At 41.2% G+C, this 21,785-nt stretch overlaps 1 protein-coding gene across 6 annotated transcripts in view; it reads left to right on the top strand.

The window, feature by feature from the left end:
• KPNA3 (karyopherin subunit alpha 3) overlaps positions 1-21,402 on the top strand; it is a 118,779-nt gene extending 97,377 nt beyond the window's left edge. For all 6 annotated transcript variants that reach the window (XM_059730964.1, XM_006268326.4, XM_014604811.3 and 3 more), the window contains 7 exons: positions 4,044-4,175; positions 6,213-6,341; positions 8,953-9,057; positions 9,183-9,254; positions 9,357-9,519; positions 10,555-10,649; positions 18,689-21,402. In XM_059730964.1, coding sequence (XP_059586947.1) covers positions 4,044-4,175; positions 6,213-6,341; positions 8,953-9,057; positions 9,183-9,254; positions 9,357-9,519; positions 10,555-10,649; positions 18,689-18,787 — 795 coding nt within the window. In that variant the 3' untranslated portion in view covers positions 18,788-21,402. The remainder of the gene's footprint in view (positions 1-4,043; positions 4,176-6,212; positions 6,342-8,952; positions 9,058-9,182; positions 9,255-9,356; positions 9,520-10,554; positions 10,650-18,688) is intronic.
• The last annotated feature ends 383 nt before the right edge of the window (positions 21,403-21,785 follow it).

The raw sequence follows: 21,785 nt of genomic DNA, 5'->3' as shown, positions 1-21,785 counted from the left end.
CATTACACCAGCTGGCTTTGATCTCCCTAGACATCTTCAGTTTTCTCTAAACTGAATCAGTACAGGACGTGCCAGATATGGATTTCTGTTACATTGGTGGGGCTGGACTAGCTCACCGAATTGACCTGCGATTACAGCACCCTTTTTCAGACTTTGAATCACATCACCTCTGAATGTTCTCTTTGTGCGTTTAATGGAACTGTATTGGATCTGCACAATACTACATCTAAGGCAATCAGCTGGTTGCAAAATTTGGATATAATTGTGAATATTTTTCATTTTGCTTTGTGATTACTGTATTATCATATGCTAAATAATAAACATAATAAATAAACCTCTTAGCAGAACTACACAGTCAGCTTGGACGCAACACATAACACCCTAATGTGCCACAGGTAAAGCAGGATGAGCAATGTCCTGCTATTGCAAAGGTAGGAAGAATGCCCCACCCCCTGTTACAGAGGAGGACAAAAACCCCACAGCCTGTACCAATCTGACCATGAGAAGTAAAATTGCTTCTAATGCCAAATAATGGCAACCAGGCTGACCCTGAATGGAGGGGCAAGATTCTCTAGCCTTTCAGGCTTAAGTTCCAGTAGGAGCATTGGCACACCCCAGTCAAAAGCCCCAGCCTTGGCTGTAGCCAATACCCAATGCTTTTGAGGAAGGTTTTAAAAAAGAAAAAAACCCTGATAACATGTAGCATTTGAGGGAGCTGGAGGGAATGAAAATTCCCTCCCAGCCCCATGCAGCAGCTGACAAAGACCAGAAGCATGGGAAGAATATAGGCACAGGTACCCAAATCAGGGATCGGTAGCATTTTTGGGCAGAGTGCCAAAAATACCCACAACTTTGACTTGTGAGGTGTTGGTGTGCCAGGGGTGGATGGCAGGGGAGTTGATGGGCCCAATCCTTGTTGTGGCTGTGCAGCCCTGGACCCTTTTCTGCCATCTGCCCCGAGGCACATATGCCAAGCAAAATGTCTTTGCATGCCATACTCTGGCACCTGTGCTGCGGGTTGCCCCTGGCCTAGATTATCCATAATCAGTGGCTGTCCAACCTCTCCTTGAACACCTTTTAGTGATGGACAGTCCATAACTTCCCTAAGCAGTCTATTCCACTGCCTCACTGCTTTCTGCTATCACGCCCCTTCTTAAGTACTTTTCCCGCAAGCTAAAAATGCACAGCACCTTCAGCCTCTCCTTGGATTACTTGCTTTCCAAGCCTTTTACAATAAAAGCTCTGTTATCCAGCATCTCCCGGGAACGGGGGATACCAGTTAATCAAATAGTCCAGTTAATCAAATGTGCACCGTCTGGTGCACTCCCCGGCTTCAGTGCACTGGGGGACAGAGAGGGGGCCCCTGCGCAGGCTACTTTGCCCCATGCAGGCTGCTTTGCCCTGGGCTGTGGGCCAAAGAGGTGGCAAAGAAAAGCTCTGCTTGTGGTGGCGAAACCCGAAAGTGGTACTTCTGGTTTCACTTTTGCCATGTCCCTCGGATGCTGGTTAATAGAGTTTTCCGGCTAATAAAGTACCAGTTAACACAGCTTTTGGTGTATAATCTTTATTGCCCACCTCTGGACCTTCTTCAGCTTCTCTATGTCCTTTTTAAATGTGGATCCCAAAACTTTACACAATATTTTAAATAAGGCCTGACTAGTGCCAAGTAGTCTTGTACCTAATGCCTCTATTGATGCATCCCAAAACCACATTTGCCTTTTGTGCAGCTGCATCATAAATAACACATCCCTATTTACTTTTTCTGTACCGTTTACTGTTTTGGAAACTACTTTACTTTCATGTCTGCTCCTCAAGGGTCTCTTGTTTAAACTGAAAAGTCCTGTCTTTTTAGTCTGTCATATAGAAGCCCTTCTAACCTCTGATCTTCCTTGTTGCCTTTCTTTGTATCTTTTCTAATTCTTCTATACCCTTTTGAGGTGTAGACACCAAACTGTATGCAGTGTTCTTTACAGCTTATAACTTGCCCAAAGCTGAATGGAATTTCATGGGACAGGCTGAAAATACCTGTCTACCCTGTAGGCTTCTCTGATAAATTTTAAAGGTCTATTGCAAATGATGGCTGTAGGACAGCTTCTTAGTTGAAAAATCTGTTAATGAAATATGTTGATCAACCTAAATTATGGGGATTGCTTCTGGCTTCCCCCCCTACGAAGCATCGTTAATCCTGGAAGAGTCCAATGTGTATTTGACCAGGGTTTAGATTGAAAACACCTGATTCAGTTCATATACTAATGCTATCTAGTAGTCTCTGAAATGGAATGGTGCAACTGTTTTTAACAGCACAATATAATGTATGGCAGTTTATAACAGAAAGTGACACAATAGTGCTGGACCTAGAATTCAGAAATTCTTAGATTGGAGTCTCATTAGCATGGTGTCTTCAGCACTTAAAACTAAGACAGGATAATGTCACAACCTTAACAAAGCTCCTGAGACTGGACACTCAACAGACTGCTGTGCCTGGGTACCACAGCTCTCAGTCTAATGCACTCTTAAGCTTCCATGATCTCCATACACTGCAGCATGGGCACAGGTTTGCTTTCTTTGTAACTCCTTTGTGGGACCCAGGATATTATGAGTCAGTGATGCAATTTCTTCAGTAGTTTACACATGCTTTTCCTTAGGCTCTGAACTTATTTGTGGTCCCGGTTTACAGTTACAGACATGGAAGCAGATGGGCACCCTTTGTAACAGTTCCAAATACACAGTCTCTCACTTTTACCTAGCACAAGAAATATACAGGTTTGTATGCATTTACCTACATCAGAGTCCTTGACTTTCTCAAGTATTTTTTGGCCTTTAGTCAGAGATTCTTTGGAGTCCAGAATTTCCAGCCTGCGACTCATAGCTTCTCTGAATGATTGACTGCCTCATTCCTGCAGTCAGCTTTTTGCTTCTGATCCCTTCTCCCTCTCTCTCAAATACCTGGTGTGATCCTTTCTTTATAATCTCTAGTCCCTTTGTCTGGAGACCCTGGGATCACCCTTGTTAGGTTATCTAGGAGTCACCAGCCCTCTTAGTTTTAGACTTAGAGCTAGTTTGCACTGGGTTGTAGCTGTCCCTTTGTTCAAGGAGTCTCCATTTGAATAGATGATCATCAAAGCTTGACAGCCCTCTCTGAGCTCTGTGTCAGGTGCAAGAATTCCACCTTTTACCTCCTGTGGGCTTCTTTCAGAGTGCAAACAAAAGATAGTAGGAAAGGCAACAAAGGTCTGCATTCACAACAGAGTTTGCACTTTGACACAGATAGCAGCTACCAAACATCAGGCAGGAATCATAACTAGTTATATATAACTAGATTCCTGTTAGCACTACGTATGTATATCTTAATAAGATTACAAGTCAACTTTTGTAATCAAAGGAGAGCATTTATATTAGCAATCTTAGCAGTACTGAGGGAACAGTTCCGTACTGTCTCAAGATCTGCCTGCAAAATCACCATATGCTCTTCTTTCATCTGGATTTTTCTTGGTGGTTATCCACAAAGATATTGACCAACAGGTCCAGGCCATCCAATACTGCAAAACCTGCTGCTGCAGGGGGCCCCCACAGCTAAGGGGCCCCCTGTGTCTGGCTGGCCACGCGCCCCCCCTCCCTCCCCGCTGGCTTCTTCGGAGCAGGGGTCCCAAAACTGGCCCCAAAAATTGTAGGCCAGCCCTGCTGACCAAGCCCAACTCTTCTCATCTTGTGCTGATGAAATCTGATCAAGATAGTATTCTTGCAGTTCTTGAACTACCCTTAAAATATTTTTAGTTTTAAAAAAAAAAAGGGGGGGACAGGGAGGAAGGGTACATGAAGCACTTGGAAACTCATGTAGTGGGGCAAATGATTATCTATTTCACAATTACAGTTGCTAACATTTTACTGATTTTTTTTTTTTTTACTTGTATTGTTGAGCTCTTTGGAGCAAATTGCATGTTCTTCTATTTTCAAAGAGGTACATGGACTGTTGATCATTAATTAGAATATATACAATTGTGATCTTGCAACTCTATATGAATTTTGTTCTTTTCAATATATAGATTCTCGTGGACACTGTTTGGGCTTTGTCCTACCTAACAGATGGTGGTAATGAACAGATACAGATGGTGATTGATTCAGGTGTTGTACCTTTTCTAGTTCCTCTTCTGAGCCATCAAGAGGTTAAAGTTCAAGTGAGTCTGTTTTCTTTTGCATTGGAATATTTCTTTAAGTTATTTACCAAATGGCATGGGTCCTAAAACAAACATTTGTGGAACATTAAAATTAGAATTTACAAGTAGATTGTTTACAGATAAAAGCAAACCACAAACCCTGCATCTGGACTAGGAAATAGTTATTTTGAAATATTTTAGTTCTAGCGTGGATGGGGAAGTTTGCATTTTTTTTAAAATGTGTGGGTGGGAATCAATCCTAGACTTCCTCTGAAAGCTAATTCTTATTGGCTAACAAATGTTAAATATTCCTAGCGTGAACTAAGTTTTTAACACATGTTGGTTAAAATATCTAGAAAGCACATCCCTTTTGTCCAGGGAAGACAGTCGCATACTATCTTGCATGAACATAAAGAAGATGATGTGGCAATGAAATTGTATCTACTAAAATGTATATTTGACTTCTCTTGAGTGCTTGTCAGATGTACATTATTTTGTGATGTCAAGAATAATAAAAACATAAATAACATTTATTTTTCATAATTTAAAATTTGCTTAACATTAAGCTTTGTTCTAGATCCTCATACTTTTATTTAGGCTTCTTTATAAATTTAGGGTTTTTTTCCAAGTTTGATGTTCCTTTTTCTCTTTTACGTGTTTTCTGTTTTGTTAAAAGATGACAGTAATGAACTTTTTCTCCTTAATTAGCTTTAAGAAAATTAGCTTTTTCTCCTTAATCTCCCTTTGCTGTCAGGCTCTTTTCCCTCAGAAAAGGAAGCCAGTGATATTCTGAGACTCAGCTTTTCCTTAGTTTGCAAACTTCCCTCCTACTTGTATTCTTCATTCTTTTTTGAGCATTCCAGTCTTAGATGAAACTTGAATTGTTTTCAATTAATCTATTCAAATTATCAGATTGAGAAAAACCAAACAAAAATCTTCATTATGTTTCAGAAGAGTCTCAAATATCTGGAAAATAAGTATATAATCATGAAGTTGCATGTTAGAGACGAGACATATTGACAAAAATGGTACTTTATATTTTCCTCATTATGACAAATATAATACAATCTCTAAAGTATGTACTAATCTATTATGGTTTGAAAGATGTGGTGTATCAGAACCAGGCTATCTGAAGTGCTATTTTTCATCTGTTATTTCACTATAAGAAGGTATTGTTGATTTTAATTCTTTAGCTTCAGTTATTTGGTGCCTGTAGTCCCAAGTGTATAGGGGCAAAGGTGACTGCTGCATATACTAATATTTAATTAAAGGAAATCAGAATTATTACTTTGGGACCTTTTGAGTATGAAAATAAACTGTCAGGTGCCATACTTCTTTACTAAAGTTGGTATTTGATAAGAAAACTGATGAATTCTTGCCAGCTTCAAAAACAGGAAAACTAGAGGCTAGGCTATAAGTCAGTACTCTGAAGCCATAGCAAATAGCACAAAATGACTTACTTGCTATGCTATTTGTATATTTGTCTTGTTTGCTTAGGTCATACTTTGAAATTTGACTCTCTTGAGATTTGTCAAGCAAATTCATTTAATGAAAATTATTTTTTTTATACATCGTGTCAACTCTAAGGTGTTACCAGGCCAAAACATAAAAAACTAAAGTCCACTTTGAAAGCAACTTTAGTCTGCTCCATAGAAATTTTAAAAAGTCTTCTATTGCTGTAGTACGGACCTGAATTGAGAAGTGGCAACCAAGGGAAATACGGACCAAACATAGCATTGTTTCATACAACTCAAATCAGACCTGCGAATTAACTGTGGTCTTTCCTCCTTTTGTCGCAATTTATTGACTTTCTACCCTTGGCATTTTGACTTAAATAGGAATGCTTTAATTCAGGAAAACATTGGACCCTGCTCTTTCACTTTGGGAATGGATGGTTGTGCAGGAACTCTACCTCTGCTTATCTTTTGTGAATTTCTGAGCATAGTAGGAAAACAAAATACCAAATTTTATAAAGGGATACTCTTTTTTGGAATTGTCCTTGTATGAGCACAAGTAGTGACAATATCTGTAATAATGTCTTTTTTCCTTCAAATGTAGACAGCAGCCCTGAGAGCAGTAGGCAACATAGTAACTGGTACGGATGAACAGACGCAAGTTGTTCTCAACTGTGATGTTCTGTCTCACTTCCCAAATCTCCTGACACATCCAAAAGAGAAGATAAACAAGGTATATTCTGTCTTTTGGTTTCTTTGCTTTTCTTTCCATCTTCGCCTTTTAGATTAATGAAGCAAGATTCTTTTGTAGTATGTGGCAGGCAGAACCTCCAAGTATTGGAGAGCAGGATTAGCTTGATTCAGATTAATTTGAAGGGGAAAATTTGAAGCTGTTCAGCCTTCCATTAATAATCCTGCCTTCAGAATGGTCATTCTCTATTCTGAGACATAAGAGCAGGGGTGCTCATATGACCAGTGGCCAAAATAACATAGAGGAAGGTGGATTCCTGTGCTTGGAAAGGAGCTGGGATTGACACAGCCTGCACTACTACTTCCATCTTCTCCCAGTTGTGTGTTAGTAGGGGGCTTCCTAGTCCAGGAGCAGTTTGAGTGCTAGAGGGAGGAAGTGGTTAGAGCCTTTTCCCTGTCATGGAGCTATATTGGGATTCTTTGTGCTTACTGAGATGCCTCCCACTCCAAAGAGGGGGATGGAGAAGCAGCTTCTCATCTCCCTTGCCTGCATATCTTTAGGACACATGCTTCGTCTCCTGTTCAGTTCATCTGCATTGTGACTGCCCTTGACTTCCAATAGCCTTTTCCAGTTGCAGGGAGCTGTGGACCTCCCTTTGACCTTTTGCTGCAGTTGTTTGGCTACTTCTTCCTGTCTGCCCTTTCTGAACCTGGAAAGGAGTTGTAATGCTTTTTTTTTAATGCCATAACTGTTTGTTTGTTTGTTTGTTTTTACTTAAGTGAGTGCCTAGCCTCCATTTTTAATTACTGTGATTACCCTGAGAAGTTGATAATTCTGAAGAGGTGAAGCTTAGAATATACTGTCCCTTCTAAAATGAAGACCATTACATTTTTACAGTTCATTATTTGACTGACTTGACTGACTCTTTGAATTTTTGCCATTTGTAGAAGACCAGAGAAGGTTCTCTGAATCCCATCTTGGGAATCTCTTCCTACATATCCCCTTTTTCCTAACCAAGAACTATATAAATTCCTTCAGATTATGATAGTTATACTGCTGATCTACCTCAAAAAGACTGCTATAAAGGAACACAAGTCATGCCTATCTTCTCAATGAAGGGTCTTAAATGAACAGCATCAGCAGTTCTCCTTGGGGTAGGATGAGAATGGAAACTGAACCCAGGTTTTCTTTGCACGAGTGCAGAAAATTACCACTAAACTTTTAATCTCAAGTTGATCTCTTACAATGTACAAAATCAGTTTAAAATCTCACTTGAATCTCAGTGAAAAAATATGTATGACCCTGTAGCTCCTGACAGCTTTGATATGAATGCTGTACCAAGGTATTTAGATTCCAGAATTCTAGTACTGCTGTCATTAATTACAAAAATAGCCTTAGCCATAGTCTCATTTATGCTAATTGGTAGTAGGCAGGGGGCATAAGGCAAGTGAACATAACTGCCATTTACTGGGTCAGCCCATAGGTCCATCTTGCCCACTATCCTGTGTCACACAGTGGCAGAGAGTGGATGGTGAAAAGGAGAGTGAACTTGGTATGACCAGGGTTTTTTCTGCCATTCCTTTCCCACTTGCAGCCTCCAGCATTGAAGGTTTAGGAAGTTCTGATTCAGTGGCTGCACCCCTAACTCCTATGCTCATTAGTTACTGATGGACCTTGCCTCCAAGAACTTGTTCAGTCCCCTTTGAATCTGGCTAAACTGTCAGCTTCTGCAGCATCTGGTGGCAGTGAGTTCCACACTTCAATTACATGCTACATGAAAAAGAATTTCCTTTTTAGTTTAAAATTAACTACCTCACAATTCTTTTGGTGTGAGAGAGAGTAAATAATAAATTCTTTTTTTACTCTACCATTTAGTATTTTGTAAACTCTTATCATGTCCCTGCCCATGGGCAACTGGTGCCCCCTAAGTCTGCACTTCCAGTTTCGTGGCTGGCACTTCCAGGAGGTGTACGGCTGATCTCATGGGGTGCACATGCACCCCCCTTACGTGTCACCAGTGTCCCTGCCTCAAGCATTTCTTTTCTAAACTGAATTGACCCAGCCTCTTTAGTCTCTTCTCATGTGGAAGTCCCTTCATACCACTAATCAAATGTAATCTCAGATATGTAGCAAATCTTAATGTAAATGAGCATTTGGGCCAATGAATATTTCCCTAATTAAGTCTTTAAAATGAATCTAATTTTACATTGATCCTTATATCTGGCTTTTACTGTGCTGCAGAATTTTGTTGAAAGCACTTAACTGCATCATAGAAAGCTGACTGGGGAGAAGCTGGAGGTTTAACACATGGGGTAAGACAAGCAGATGGCCCTTATTAGTAAGGCTTTTTTGGTACTTGAGTGATATTATTTGAAGGCATCTCTCTTCCCCTCCCCCTGTCTTTTCCCCAGAGTTGTAATTACAATCACAGGAGCCTTTTTTTTCCCCAAACTTCACTGAGAAATGCTTTTCCCCTCTAGGGAATATATTTTTCTAAAGCAAGGAATATTTGATAGAATTAGACTTGTGAAGAATTGCAGGACTTTAAAGGCTTTATTTTGTGTCATAGCAGCTTCTACATAGTGCTTTTCAGATATCTGCAAAGACTTAGGTTATCTTAAAGGAAGGTGGTTTCTCTGTCATGTGATTGCAGGAAGCAGTTTGGTTCCTTTCCAATATCACAGCAGGAAACCAGCAACAAGTGCAAGCTGTAATAGATGCTGGACTAATCCCTATGATCATACACCAGTTGGCTAAGGTCAGTCAAACTTATGCAAGCTTGTCATCATCCTTTTATAAATCTGAGACAGGACTCTATCAGTTTAATAAGCTTTACAGATGTTTTCTTGCTAATTTTAACGAGCTATTAATTTTACCTGTCAGGGGGACTTTGGAACGCAAAAAGAAGCTGCTTGGGCAATTAGCAATTTGACAATAAGTGGAAGAAAAGATCAGGTGCGTATGGCTGTATTTCAGGTTGCCATTGAAGTATCATATGTATAGCCATTTGTAAAGATGAAGCATGTATAATTCTGAAGGCATTTTCTTGCTGTTTAGGTTGAATACCTTGTGCAGCAGAACGTAATCCCACCATTCTGTAACTTACTGTCAGTAAAAGATTCCCAAGTGGTACAGGTGGTCCTAGATGGTCTGAAAAACATACTCATAATGGCGGGTGATGAAGCTAGCACAATAGCTGAAATAATAGAAGAATGTGGAGGTAAGGTTTCCTGCGTCTTCCTGTTTAAGAACCAATATAATACTCAAGGTCATTAAAATGTACAGCATAACACCAGCAGTTGGTAGTTACACAGTATTTGAATGAGATGTTCAGAAGGAGAGACCATAAATAAAGTACTTTAGTTATTGTGGCTTTTATCTGTTTATTATGACTTCTTTAGTGAACTTTCACTTTGGAGGATGTTTTACAGGACAATACTTTTCAGTAGTAGCTTTCTGTATTGGTTTGTATCTTTCAGATTCTTAGTTTTAATAAGGGTTTTATTCTCTCTTATCCAACTATTACATGCAGATGTTCCTGCAGTAAACTCCTGGTTTCAGCATGTCATTTGCAGTGAAATAAGTGTCAGTGTTATGGTTTCCTACAGTACAAAATAGGATGGGAAGTTGGGCTTAGATCTAGCAAGACCCAGTTCAAAGGCGCACACACAATTTGGATAATATGGCAAGTTACGTTGCTAGAAGTTAAAGGACACATCTTTCCAAATATACACACACATTGCTTTATTTAAGAGCCAGCATGTTAAACATCTATAAGTATTTACATTTGCCATCTTGTTTGCTATCTCACTCTGCTCTACACATAAATGAAACTGCTTTTTTTAGTATATCTAGATATGTACAAAGCCTGTTTGAGACAGAGGGTACATAGTGCACAGCTTTTGCTTCACTGGGCTTTAACTAACTTACATATAGAGTGGAGCACAATAGCCCTTACTTTTCGTAAGAGGATCTTCTGTGAAAACCCTGGGCATGCTGAGATGAGACCTGTAAATTCCACCAGTCCTAGCTTTGTCCTCAAGATAAAGGTGGGTACTTTGTAGAACAGTCTGGTTCATATTTATAAACAAGGCTGCATCTTGGCCTGTTCTGGTTTCCAGTGCACTGCAAAATAAGTAGGCATTAAGAAACTATTGCCTACATACATATAAGCTGCTAACTTAATGTAGCTAATAAATAACTAACTTCAGTTAAACACAGTTTAACCTCTTTTTTTCTATTTTTATGCGGCCAGGATTAGAGAAAATTGAAGCCTTGCAACAACATGAGAATGAGGACATTTACAAACTAGCATTTGAAATCATAGATCAGTATTTCTCTGGTGATGATGTAAGTACCCTAAAGAATGGTTGGTATGGGATTATAGATGTATAAATAGTTTCATGTGAATGGTTTTATATTCTGTGTATTACTTTTAATAACTGCCATGTAAATGTTACTTCAGTCAGCCTCACTTACAACTGACATAGGTTGTCAAAATAATGTTCTCAAGTATTTTCTACATAGCTTTTCTTAATTATTTTTTGTGAAGTTTCTTAATTTTCTCCTGCTGTGTGTCCTGGAATTTTTTCCTTTGACCTGTCCATGCCCCACTTTTTTGTCCTTTCCGTCTACCAGGAAAACTCTTGAACAGATATTGAGCAAGAGAAGTAGGCCTTCTTTGCCTAATGGATCTTTCTGTTCTAGCCCATGCTGTCTCACTTCCACTTTTAAATAATTTGGGTACAAGCAGTTTTACCAACTGCAGTGCAGTACAGTTAATGGAAAATAGATTTATAGGCAACCCCTGCTTAGCGCTCTTAATTGGTTCCTGAAAAACTGAGCATTGAGTGAAACCAAAAGTATGTGACGACCCAAGATGGTGACTGCAGTTGTTTTTAATGATCCAAGATGGTGGCCGTGAGCATTATAATGAAACTCACTAAGTGAAATCAGGTGTCAATTTCAAATGAGTGTTATAGCGAAATAGCACTAAGTGAAACAGTGTTAAGTGGGTGTTGCCTGTATTTTATCATGATCATTTCAGTGCAGTAGAGATTTCTAGTTTAGTTTTAGATTATCATTGTGGGAATCTCATGTCCTGTTTGGCAATTTGTAGAAGCATTCAGGAAAGTAAAATTGTGTAAAATGTCTATATACTTAAATGCCATGGTCTGTACGGGGGTGGGCAATTATTTTGGGGCCACAAGCAGTTCTGGGGAGTTCAGCACACCTCTCCCCCCACCACCACCACCCTGCAACAGTCTGGAGCCCATGCACCACTGTCAACAGTGCCAAACCGCGATCCTGGCCCACCCTGTGTTTCTAAGCAGCCTAGGTGGCAGCAGCTCCTTCTGGCTGCTGCTGCTGCCTTTGGCCCCAGCCTCGTGGTACTGGTGGGGACCCACAGCACCGACTCTGACGTGCCCTGTGCGCACCCCAGACTTGGCCGAGCAGAATGGATCAGCTCCAGACTAGCCAGAACCTGCATGCAAAGCCCTGACTCAGCCTGCTCTGTGCCTGCTCTGGACTCATCTGAGCAGAAGCTGCTGATGGATCTGGGGGAAAAAACATCCTCCCCCCCTCCACTGCTGGGCCCCCCTTGCTGCAGCTGCCTGTGCCCGAGCTGCCCTGCCACTTCTGTCCCACCCAGTGGTGGCAGTGCAGAAGAGCTGCAGGGCATCCTGGGCACTGGCTCTGGGCGGCCGCAGCAAAAAGGGTCCAGCAGTGGCAAGGGGGTGTGGTTGATTTTCCCCCACATGAGCAGCAGCTTCTGCCTGGCTGCTGCTGCTGCTCAGTGTGAGCGGGTGAATCCAGAGCTGGTCTGCCACATGGATTCTGGCTGGTCCGTTCCACCAGGCCAAGTTCTACCAGTCAGATGTGGAGCAGGCCAAGGTTGGGCCTGTGCACGAGGGTCCCCACCAGGATCATAGGGTTGGGGCCAGGGGTGGCAGCAATTGGAAGGAGCTGCTGCCACCTAGACTGCCTGGAAAGGCAATGCAGCTTGAAGAGCCACCCCAGCCCTGCTGTGTGCCCAACGGGCGGCAGGATGTGCCATGGGCTGGATGGCGCATGGGCCGTATTTTGCCTGCCCCTGGTCTATGCCATTAGTCCCTCAGTTCCAATCTTTCTGTTAATGATTTTAGTTACTGAACCAATCTACCTTCATTATATAGTTTGATTTAATACGTCTTAGTTTTTAGTAATGTTTATGGTATTTTAACACTCTTCTGAACACGTGTCCCATAATGGGATTTTGATATTATAAGGGTAGTTGTTGCAAAATCTGGCTGCTTGACTTGTCGTCTTTTATGGAAGTGTCAATCTTCAGCGATCCTGTTCACTTGGAGTGTTTGCTCAGAATGTTTGCTTGTTCTGTTGATCTACTCTAGGCCACTTCAGAAAGGAGGAGCAGGTTCAGGCATTGGGTTTTGATTGCCTTGCTTGTAAAGCTTGCAAGCTCCGAGTTGAAGATGCTAGGAACTTGTCTGATTCTATGCCTCCAGCTCAGGGTCCTCTGATGTAAAGTAGTTGAGCAGTCTTACATCTCAGATTATAGGAAGTCCTTGGGGTTACAGTTCAGACTGCTTAATGTGTAAGAACTGAGAAAATCACTGGGAAATAAACCAATCAAATGCAAAACGTGGTTCTAGTCTAGCCCCAGTTCTTGCCATCTGATCACATCCTAGGTTGTCACAGGAGACTAGGACTTCCTCATAGTGGATGCATATGCTGGGACTTTCTAAGGTCTGTGCTGGGATTGATTAGTCAAGATAGATTGATCCTCTTGATTGTCCCTGTTATGTTCTTGTAAGATCAGTCTCCCTTATGGTGGCAGCCTGGCAATTTGTTCTTGCCTGAGAGGGTCACTTATTTCAGAGCAAAATACTTATCCACATTTTATTATGGGTGCACCAAAAAAGATTTTTTTGGCTGATGGCCGATTATTGAACAGCCATGTCGGCCGATACCAATCTGACGGCCAGTATGCAGCTTGGCAGTGTGGATTGCAGCATCCAGCTGGTAAGTCTGTGATGGGGAAGAGGTGTGGGGGGACAGATCAAGGCCCCAACAATGAAGGAGGAAGTGGGGCAGGGGTAGGTGCTGCCCAGCCAGGGCAGGAGCAGCTCAGGATGGAGCCATAGGGAGCTCCCGCCACTGCGTGCATCCCTGGGGGAGACTTGGGGGGGGGGGGGGGACACATATGCCCCCCAGGCTTGTGTGCAGGGTGAGGGCAGGCTGCCCACTGTGGATTTGGAGCCAGGGGCTGCGCTGGCCTCTTTCTGGTGGGGGGGGTGGGCTGAGCTGGGGCTGTGCATGGGGTGGGCAGGGGTAGGGCAGGCAGCAGTGGCACTGGGGGGGAGCTATGGGGAATTGGGGTGGCTGTAGCCCACCCTATACACACCATTCCAGCACCACCCCTGCCACGCACCTCACCCTGCCTGCTGTGAGCACAGCCCCGGCCCATCCCCTCCACTAGGAAGAGGCCAGCACAGCCCCTGAGCCCTGCGCACAAATCCAGGGGGCATATGCCCCCAATGCCTTCCCTGGGGGTGTGCACAGCACTGGGAGCTGCCCCCTTCATGACCCCTGGATGAGCCACCGACAGCTCTGCCCTGCACCCTGCCCTGGCTGGGCAGTGCCTGCCCTTGCCATAACCCCTCTCTCTTCCCTCACCATGGGGCCCCCCACACCCCTTCCTCCCACAGACTTGCCAGCCGGATGCTGCTCTCTATGCTGCTGGGCTGCATTTCTGGTTCCTTGCTTGCTATGTCTACATTCATGCATGGAGAGTTTATCGGTTAAATTTATCAGCTACAGCGGCCAAAAAAACTGATTGCCTATATTGTCAATTTTCTCTTTTATCGGTGCCGATCCAGTATGGGCCAAAATACTGGTACACCTCTAATTCTTACAGGTTTCAGCTCCTTCTGATTCAGGTTGTTAATAAAGAGTAATGTTCCAGCCAAAGAATGGAGGAAGAATGGGAAAGCCTTTCTAGATTTCAGAGTATTGGAGAGCTGCAGCAGGGTGCTGTTTGGAGGAGGATTGCCCAGTTTCTGTAACACTAACAGCTGTTGTTTGAGTGATAGTCTTGTCGTTCACCTAGTAGTTCTTTCATTTTTGTTCTCTGATGTCTTGTCTTCCTGTGAGGGACCCCAGAGGGTTTTATACAGTGTAGTAGGATGGATGGCATTCTCATAATTTTCAGTAAATAAGAAGCACGTAATGGTTGATCTTTGGTGATTCCTTTGAAAGAGTAGATAGCTCTTCCTGTAAAGCAAAAGGCAGATTTGACTCTCGAATCACCTATTTGTTAAGTAATCTGGTTCAAGAAAATGTCATGCTTGATGCCAGGTATTAAAGACTTTTTCTAAATATCTTCATGCACCTCTCTTAAGGTGTTCTCTCTGCAGTCTTAGTGATTGATGTGCAGTAGAGAGTTTCTCAAGTTCTTTGGGATGAGGCATCTACAATGTTAAATCATTTAGATAGTAGCTCTAAATTAGGAATCACCTGTTACCAGCCATTGGCTTTCTGTATCTCTCCAGGAAAGAATCTGCTAACCAGAAGTGAGGAGATACAAAGATTCTTTTGTAACATTTCTGACTACAGGCAGGCTTAAGCAGCAGCTGTGACAGTCACTTTACACTGACACCAGGTAGCCTGTGCTCCAAATTTAGTGCCCTGTTTTGTGGGTACCAATACATCAAATTCAAACCTAGATGAGATTCTGGAAAAATTAATGACTACTAAATTTAACTTGCTGGGTGGTCCCTTGGGGATTCTTTAGAAGGTTGCCTTCCTCTTTTGACTCTTAAGGTATATACCATCACCTAGCAGATAAACCAGGGCTGGAAAGGATCTCAAGAAGACATCTTTCTGTCCATGTCTTCTACATCCCTTTTACCATTTTCTGGGATTTGTGAGATTTGAGCAGAAGTCCTACAACTTTATATCCTGGTAATCCTTTCTGTGGCTGCTGACAACTAAGATACTTTGCTTCATGTTTTTCAGCAGCTATCCCTTTTGGGGCAGCAATTTTGAAAGTGTGCTTAATGGTTTCAAATCTGTCCTGTCATCTGTACCATTCAGAGACAATTTGTACACATTATTTTAGAAATGGAAGATTAATTTCTTCAAGTGGTTGGTCCTGGCATTCACTGAATACGTGTATGAATCCAAGATTTAGTTGTCTTTGCAGATTTGTTATAACGTGGTTGGATTTTCAGTTTAAGAATGTCTTATGATTCTTTGCGGAGGCAGGAAAGAATATACAATTAGACAAAGCTCTTCAGCCAGTTACTTATAAATAGGAACCATCAAAGCCAGAACAGTATTCCAGTCCTTTAATGATGAGGGCAAACAAATTCCTCTTAAAGGGAATATGTATGAAATGGGGAAAACTATGCTGACCTCAGCTGCTGGACTGCACTAGTGATTCAGCACTGACCAGGAACAATTTTTTTCCTCCCTAGTCTTTTGCTCTCTTTCTGAGGAGACTGGAAAGTGATTCCCCCTCACTGCTGACTCTCCTGCACCTTTGCCAGGTCCTGCTGTTATACCAGAATTACTGTGGTGGTCTTTTGCTAATTTTGGAGTACAAGATTCCAAGTTCCTCCAAGCTATGAACTAATTTATTGGGATATTGGCAGTTGGAAAAATTTACCAACAGCAGCTGCATGAAGTGGAGAATATAGTTATATCTTGGGTAACTCAGCATCTCTCTTCACATAAAGGCAGGTTCCAGAATCGGCGCACATGCTATTGCATGTCAGGATTTATTCAGATGAGATTCAGATTTTTCTGTATTCCCACCCATTCCTCTGAGAGAATGATCTCACAGACTTTTTTTTCCCCAGCACAAAAATATGGTGTACTGGTTGTCAAGGGGTTGTTTTGGTTTTGAAGAAAGTAAGCAAAGGAACAGCTTCCTATTGTGTCCCTGGCTGGAGAGCTTGTCTCTGAGATGACTTAGTTGCTGTTCAGCCAGGGGTATGCATCCTCTCTCATCATGTTTTCTAGGGCTGCAGACTTTTCAGAGATTTGCAGTGATGGAATCAAATGCCTGTCCTTAGCCTTGGCTAATTCAGCACATAACAGTGAAACTGAGACATAACATGTGACTATTGTCTGTAGCTGAGGTGGTCTTACCAGCAGCATTGGTATGGTCACCAGCCTGTTCATCTCAACTCACTGAAACAATTCCTGACAGATCTGTCTTCTCTCATGTGCTGGTTAATCATTGTAGTTGAGACTAGGTGCATTCACGCATGAGCGTTAATGCACATTAGCCTATTTTAACGCGCTTTTAAGTCACTCAAAAACTGTGCTCTTTAGTTAATGTGCATTAAGATGGGCTAATGCACATTTTCCTAGCACCTCATAATGGAGGTGCTAGATTTAACGTGCATTAACTAAAGCACATTAATGCATGTGTAGACTGGGGAGGAATCATCCCTCCACTCTGCTTCACTGCTGTAAGCGGGCAGCCCCTCCCCCATGGTTCATTTAACATGGGTTGTGACCTGGGCTGGGGACATTCCTGAGGGAGAGGGGACCTGCTCCCTTTGTCTCAGTTTCCCCACTACTGCAGGTCAGGTGACTGGTCCCCTTACCTGGGAAGGTGATGTCATTTGAAAGCACCAGGCATCAGCCGGCTTCTGGTAAGTATTTAGTGATGAGATCATGACAGGGTATTTAAGGATTCCTCTATCTTGGGAGAGCCCCTTTCGGAACTCACACACCATGACCTGCTCACCTCCAGAGGAAAGTTCAGTCAGCCTTTGGATGATCTTTGCGAGTAACTTACCAGAAACTTATCTAGAAATGTAGCTTACTGTGATACAGAAGCATGGCAAAAGGCTACCTAGCCCTACTGTTTGGTCTAAGGTTATTCTTTGATGCTTCTGTATCCTGTACCCCCACCCCAAGCCCTACCCTCTTTAACCAATAAAGCTCTCCACTATTGCAAGCATGGTGAACTTGCTGGGAGAGGGATTGGATATGCCTTTGTGCCCCCTTGGTTCTGTTGACTAAGAGAGGCTACTTTCTGTGCTTCAGGCTAACAGAAGCACTTCAGGATCCCAAGGTCTATAGGGCATGTGACACAGGGCCCAGATAAAGGCCTGAGTCTGGGTGGTGTGCTCTAGGAATAGGGTTGACCAGAAGCTGGTGCCCCTGGGGAGGCATCCGAAGCCTGGTTTTTGGTGGGGCACAGTGTGGCAGGTGTGGCAGTGCAGGAGTGCCCCCTACTGGCCTGCCACATGGACATGCCAACTGAATCTGTTTCTGGGATCAGCTTGTCTGAGAGGAGGACACACCTGGTGGAGTGTATGGGATGTACAAGGACTCCTCAGTGCTGTAACAAGGACAGGCAGCTCTAGTGCCTACTTCAGAACAAGGACTTAATCTGTTGCTGACCTCCTCAGGAGTGATGGACAATTTGTACTAAGTGATAACTTTGGCACTGTTATTTTGTAATGTCTTCACAGAAGTCTAAACTGACAACAGGTAGCAGCTCTCACTTTTACAAAATGTTATCTTATCTTAATGTTATCTTATTATATTATTAAATGTTATCTTATTATCCAATTCATATTGGATCCTTAGTTCAGGGAAACAGTTCTCAAATTCTTTACAGACTTTCTCTGTGGGGTTGTTGCTGCCTCAGCAGATCTTTGCTGTAGGAGACTAATAAATATTTCACAGAGATACTTGTCAGTAATTTGTTCTTCAAACCTGGTGCAGCCTGCAGATCATACTTTTACATCTCTTCTACCTAGAAGATAACAACTTCCTGAAGTGAAAAGAAGTTGAAGGACTTACGGGGTACATTCTGAAATTCTCAGTGCTTAACTACTGGGTGTCAGAGGTGTTTGTGTGCAGTCCCCTACCCTCAAAGAGTTGTATTGCCTCAAATTGTTCTGTAACCATGATACAAGATATGTAGAGCCACAAGTCTGATTAGCAGAGTAATATTCAGAAAGTAGTTACTGGAAAGCAATCTTGTGCAAATAAGTGTACTGCTGCAAGTGAGAAAATGTTAAAGTTAATAATTTTAAACTTTCTCTAAAAACAAAGGTCACTTTAAAATGCATCAATTCTAGGGGTTCCAAGGAAACTATGAATTGTCATCCTTTTGTTATATAGTGGCTTACATACTATACGTCAGTAGACTAGCCTCATTTGATGGCTTGTTCTCCCCTTGGCATTAGGGACCCAGCATGACTTAAAAAAACCCACAAAGATTGAATGGGATATCAATAATATTTTATATTACTTTTTGGGAATATTATTTCACTTCATAAAGTGTGTGTGTGTGTGTGTGTGTGTGTGTGTGTGTGTAAATTGGGTACAAATGAATTGCTTTTCATTCTGTTTTATAGATTGATGAAGATCCCAGTCTCATTCCTGAAGCCACTCAAGGAGGTACTTACAATTTTGACCCAACAGCCAATCTTCAAACAAAAGAGTTTAATTTTTAAGTTCAGTGCAGTGCAGCTTCTCTGTCCCACACCAATACAAAGCACCACCAGATGGCTACCACGTGAAGAAACAAAAGGCTCCAAGATACACATGCCTCTTTGTTTTGATGCTTCTAAAGCAAGCCATGTATCGGTCACTTTGCAGTTGCCAAAAGTCACTATCACATGGACTGTAAATGCATATGCATGATCTCTTAAACTGTTTTAGAATTCTTTTTAACAGTCCCAACTACCTTTTTTGCCTTTTCTCCCTGGTGCCACATGCTGACAACCTCAATCTGCAGTTTTGTTTAAAATATTCCACAGTAGTGACACATCGGCTTTCCACGGAAAAGTAGCTTCTTTGGAAAATGGTGCGCTGTGAATCAAGACACTTTGGTATGATGCATACATTTTGGAAGACTGTACAGAGGCACAGTTTAATCTGAGCCTCCATCATTGTCCTCCACAAACATATTTTCATATACTTCATGTGGAAGAATAGATTAAAAAGCAAGCCAAATGAATTTCATTGGTGAAACTGAAATAAAAGTAACTTAAAACACTTGGCAATTGATTAAACAGTTAAGTTAACAAAACAAACTACTTCATCTATCAGTAATTGATGTGTGTTCATTAACTGCCTCAGAAACCAGGGTTGGAGAATGAACTGTAGATTTGGACTGGTAAAGCTTTTGCCATTATACCTAATTTTTGAGAACAGCGAGCCCTATTTGACCACTCACTTCAGCCTGTGTGTTCCTGCTGTTTTGAAGTAATCAAATGCTGTGCATGGTATTTTACCTGAGCTACAACCTGTTATGGACTTGAACTTCTGTTTAAGCTGAAAGCAAGAGTCCCTGACTGTAGAAAAAAAATCTGTCCAAAATACGTGCATTAGTTAAAAAGAATCTTGCTTTCAACTTTCAGTAGTCAATATATTTCATTTTAAATTGATAATTGGATAAGGTTGATTTATATTGGGTTTAAACTGTGGAGCTTTCATGTTTACTGTAATTTAGTCTTAAACTATTTTTTACTTGGTAACCAGTGCTTATGATGACGTGGTTGGCAACAAACCAGCAATTTATATAGAAGCATCATAAAAGCTTCATTCTTGGAGTATTGGAAGAGTAATTCAGAAACTAGTCTAAAACCATATTCACATGATTTAAAAAAGCAAACTAGTTGATGTGTGAGGCTGTTTGGAAGCTGCAGTTATTCAGCATAAACCTCATATGCAGCACACATTAAATAACTTTACATGAGCTGGTGATACACAAGGTCATTGCTTTTGGAAAATCGTCTAGCCCAGTTGTTTTCAAAGGGATTTGGTGTTGCTGGGGTGAAGATGAATAATTTAAAACTGTAAGCTCTATCACAAACTGGTTTTGTTGCTGTTGTTTACTGGGTGTAATTTCCCAATGCATTGATGTGAAGGGATAGAAAAGTCTAAACTAATTTAGTTACTGGATGTGGGTTGTATTTACTGTGATGAAGATAAGGACAGATGCCATCAGAGCTTTGTGGATCAGCTGTTTTTTCCACTGATGAACAACACATAGCAGGTGTGCATTCATTAAATATATATCTGCCAAGGTGGAGCCACTTTAAAGAGCGAGTTGTCTTGTATCTTAAACAGATACAAGCGTATGTTTAAACTGCAAGATTTTTACTTGCTAGATAATCTGTTTTAATATAGTGGTTTGGCCTCTGATTATTTATAGGTTTTATAAATTTTAGAATCAATTTCTCTTTAAGGTGGCTCGGATTTTTCAACTCTTGTGCACATAAGATTGAGTTGAAGTTCATTGTGCCTTTTTTCTTTTCCCAAAAGTTGAGTTGAAGCTTCATATGGTAACTGCATCCTATTCACACACTATAGTCTAAAATCTTAAAACTGTGTGGTGTTCGCTACAACTAAATAACATGAAGTCAAAGTTAGGTAAGGTCACAAAGCTTTTGCAAAATTTAAAGTTGAGTTCCAGCTGATGATGATATTGTGAAACAAATATTCCCTCTCAACTCAAAAGTTTCAGTATATGCTGTATAGACTGACAGTTGCCCTGTTCAGCCTGCACTCACTGTTGTCCTAGAGATTACATACAAATTGAGATTAAATTACAGTTTTCCACTACTGTGAAGATTTAATCCTTTTCTTGCACTCAGTGCATCACATTAAAGTGAACATTGGAGAATTGAGTGAAGTAGGACAAAGTGTTTGCTCAGTTCTTTATGTTGTGACCTTATCAGCTTTTGATTGGGATTGCACCATTTCATAGTTAATAAAGGAAACAAAAGTATATTGCTGCACTTTTAAGTTTTCAGAACAGTGTTTAAAAATTGCATTGTTTTTATTATTTTTTTAAACTATCAGTTAAAATAGACTAAAACGTTCTTTCAAAGAGGCATCTAAATGTGTTCCTAATTTTGTATATGGGCTTAGGTTTTGTAACCAATAAAAAGCTGCTATCAAATACTATAAAAATGCAAGAAGTTATTTTGAAAATTATGAACCTGCTTAGTTTTTTCAAATTGATTTAAGGGTTTTTCTGTCTTTGACCAAATTTTAGTTAGTAGAACTCGCATGAGTTTGAAATGTTACAAAAACAAATAAAAATAAGCTAATGCAGTGATCTCTGAAATTTTGAATACTATTTATAGTATGGAGTTTTTGTACTTGCTATGGAGTTGACTATCCAAGGGAAGAAGAGGAGGAAAGCAAATACTTCTTTTCAAATGCCAATCTCCAGGAATTTTTGAGGAATTTTCTTGTTAGGAAGAAAATAAATGCAATAAATGAAAAACCAATTGATTCTGTCTATTGATAGTCAAATGGCATGAGATGCACATTTATGCTACAGTAGGGAATAAATTATATCACATGGGGAATCAGGTTTTTAATTAAATCTCTCGGGGAAAACTCCCAAAGACTTTTCCAGACTAGTAGATATTTTAATTCTATCTGCTTATTCAAGGCTGACTTTTAAACATAATAGCATTACAAGTGTATTTTTCC

The sequence above is a fragment of the Alligator mississippiensis genome, chromosome 1 (genome assembly GCF_030867095.1).
Source record: "Alligator mississippiensis isolate rAllMis1 chromosome 1, rAllMis1, whole genome shotgun sequence".
Lineage (NCBI taxonomy): Eukaryota > Metazoa > Chordata > Crocodylia > Alligatoridae > Alligator > Alligator mississippiensis.
The sequence above is the reverse complement of the archived record's forward strand: the minus strand, read 5'-3'. Positions and strand labels throughout refer to the sequence as shown.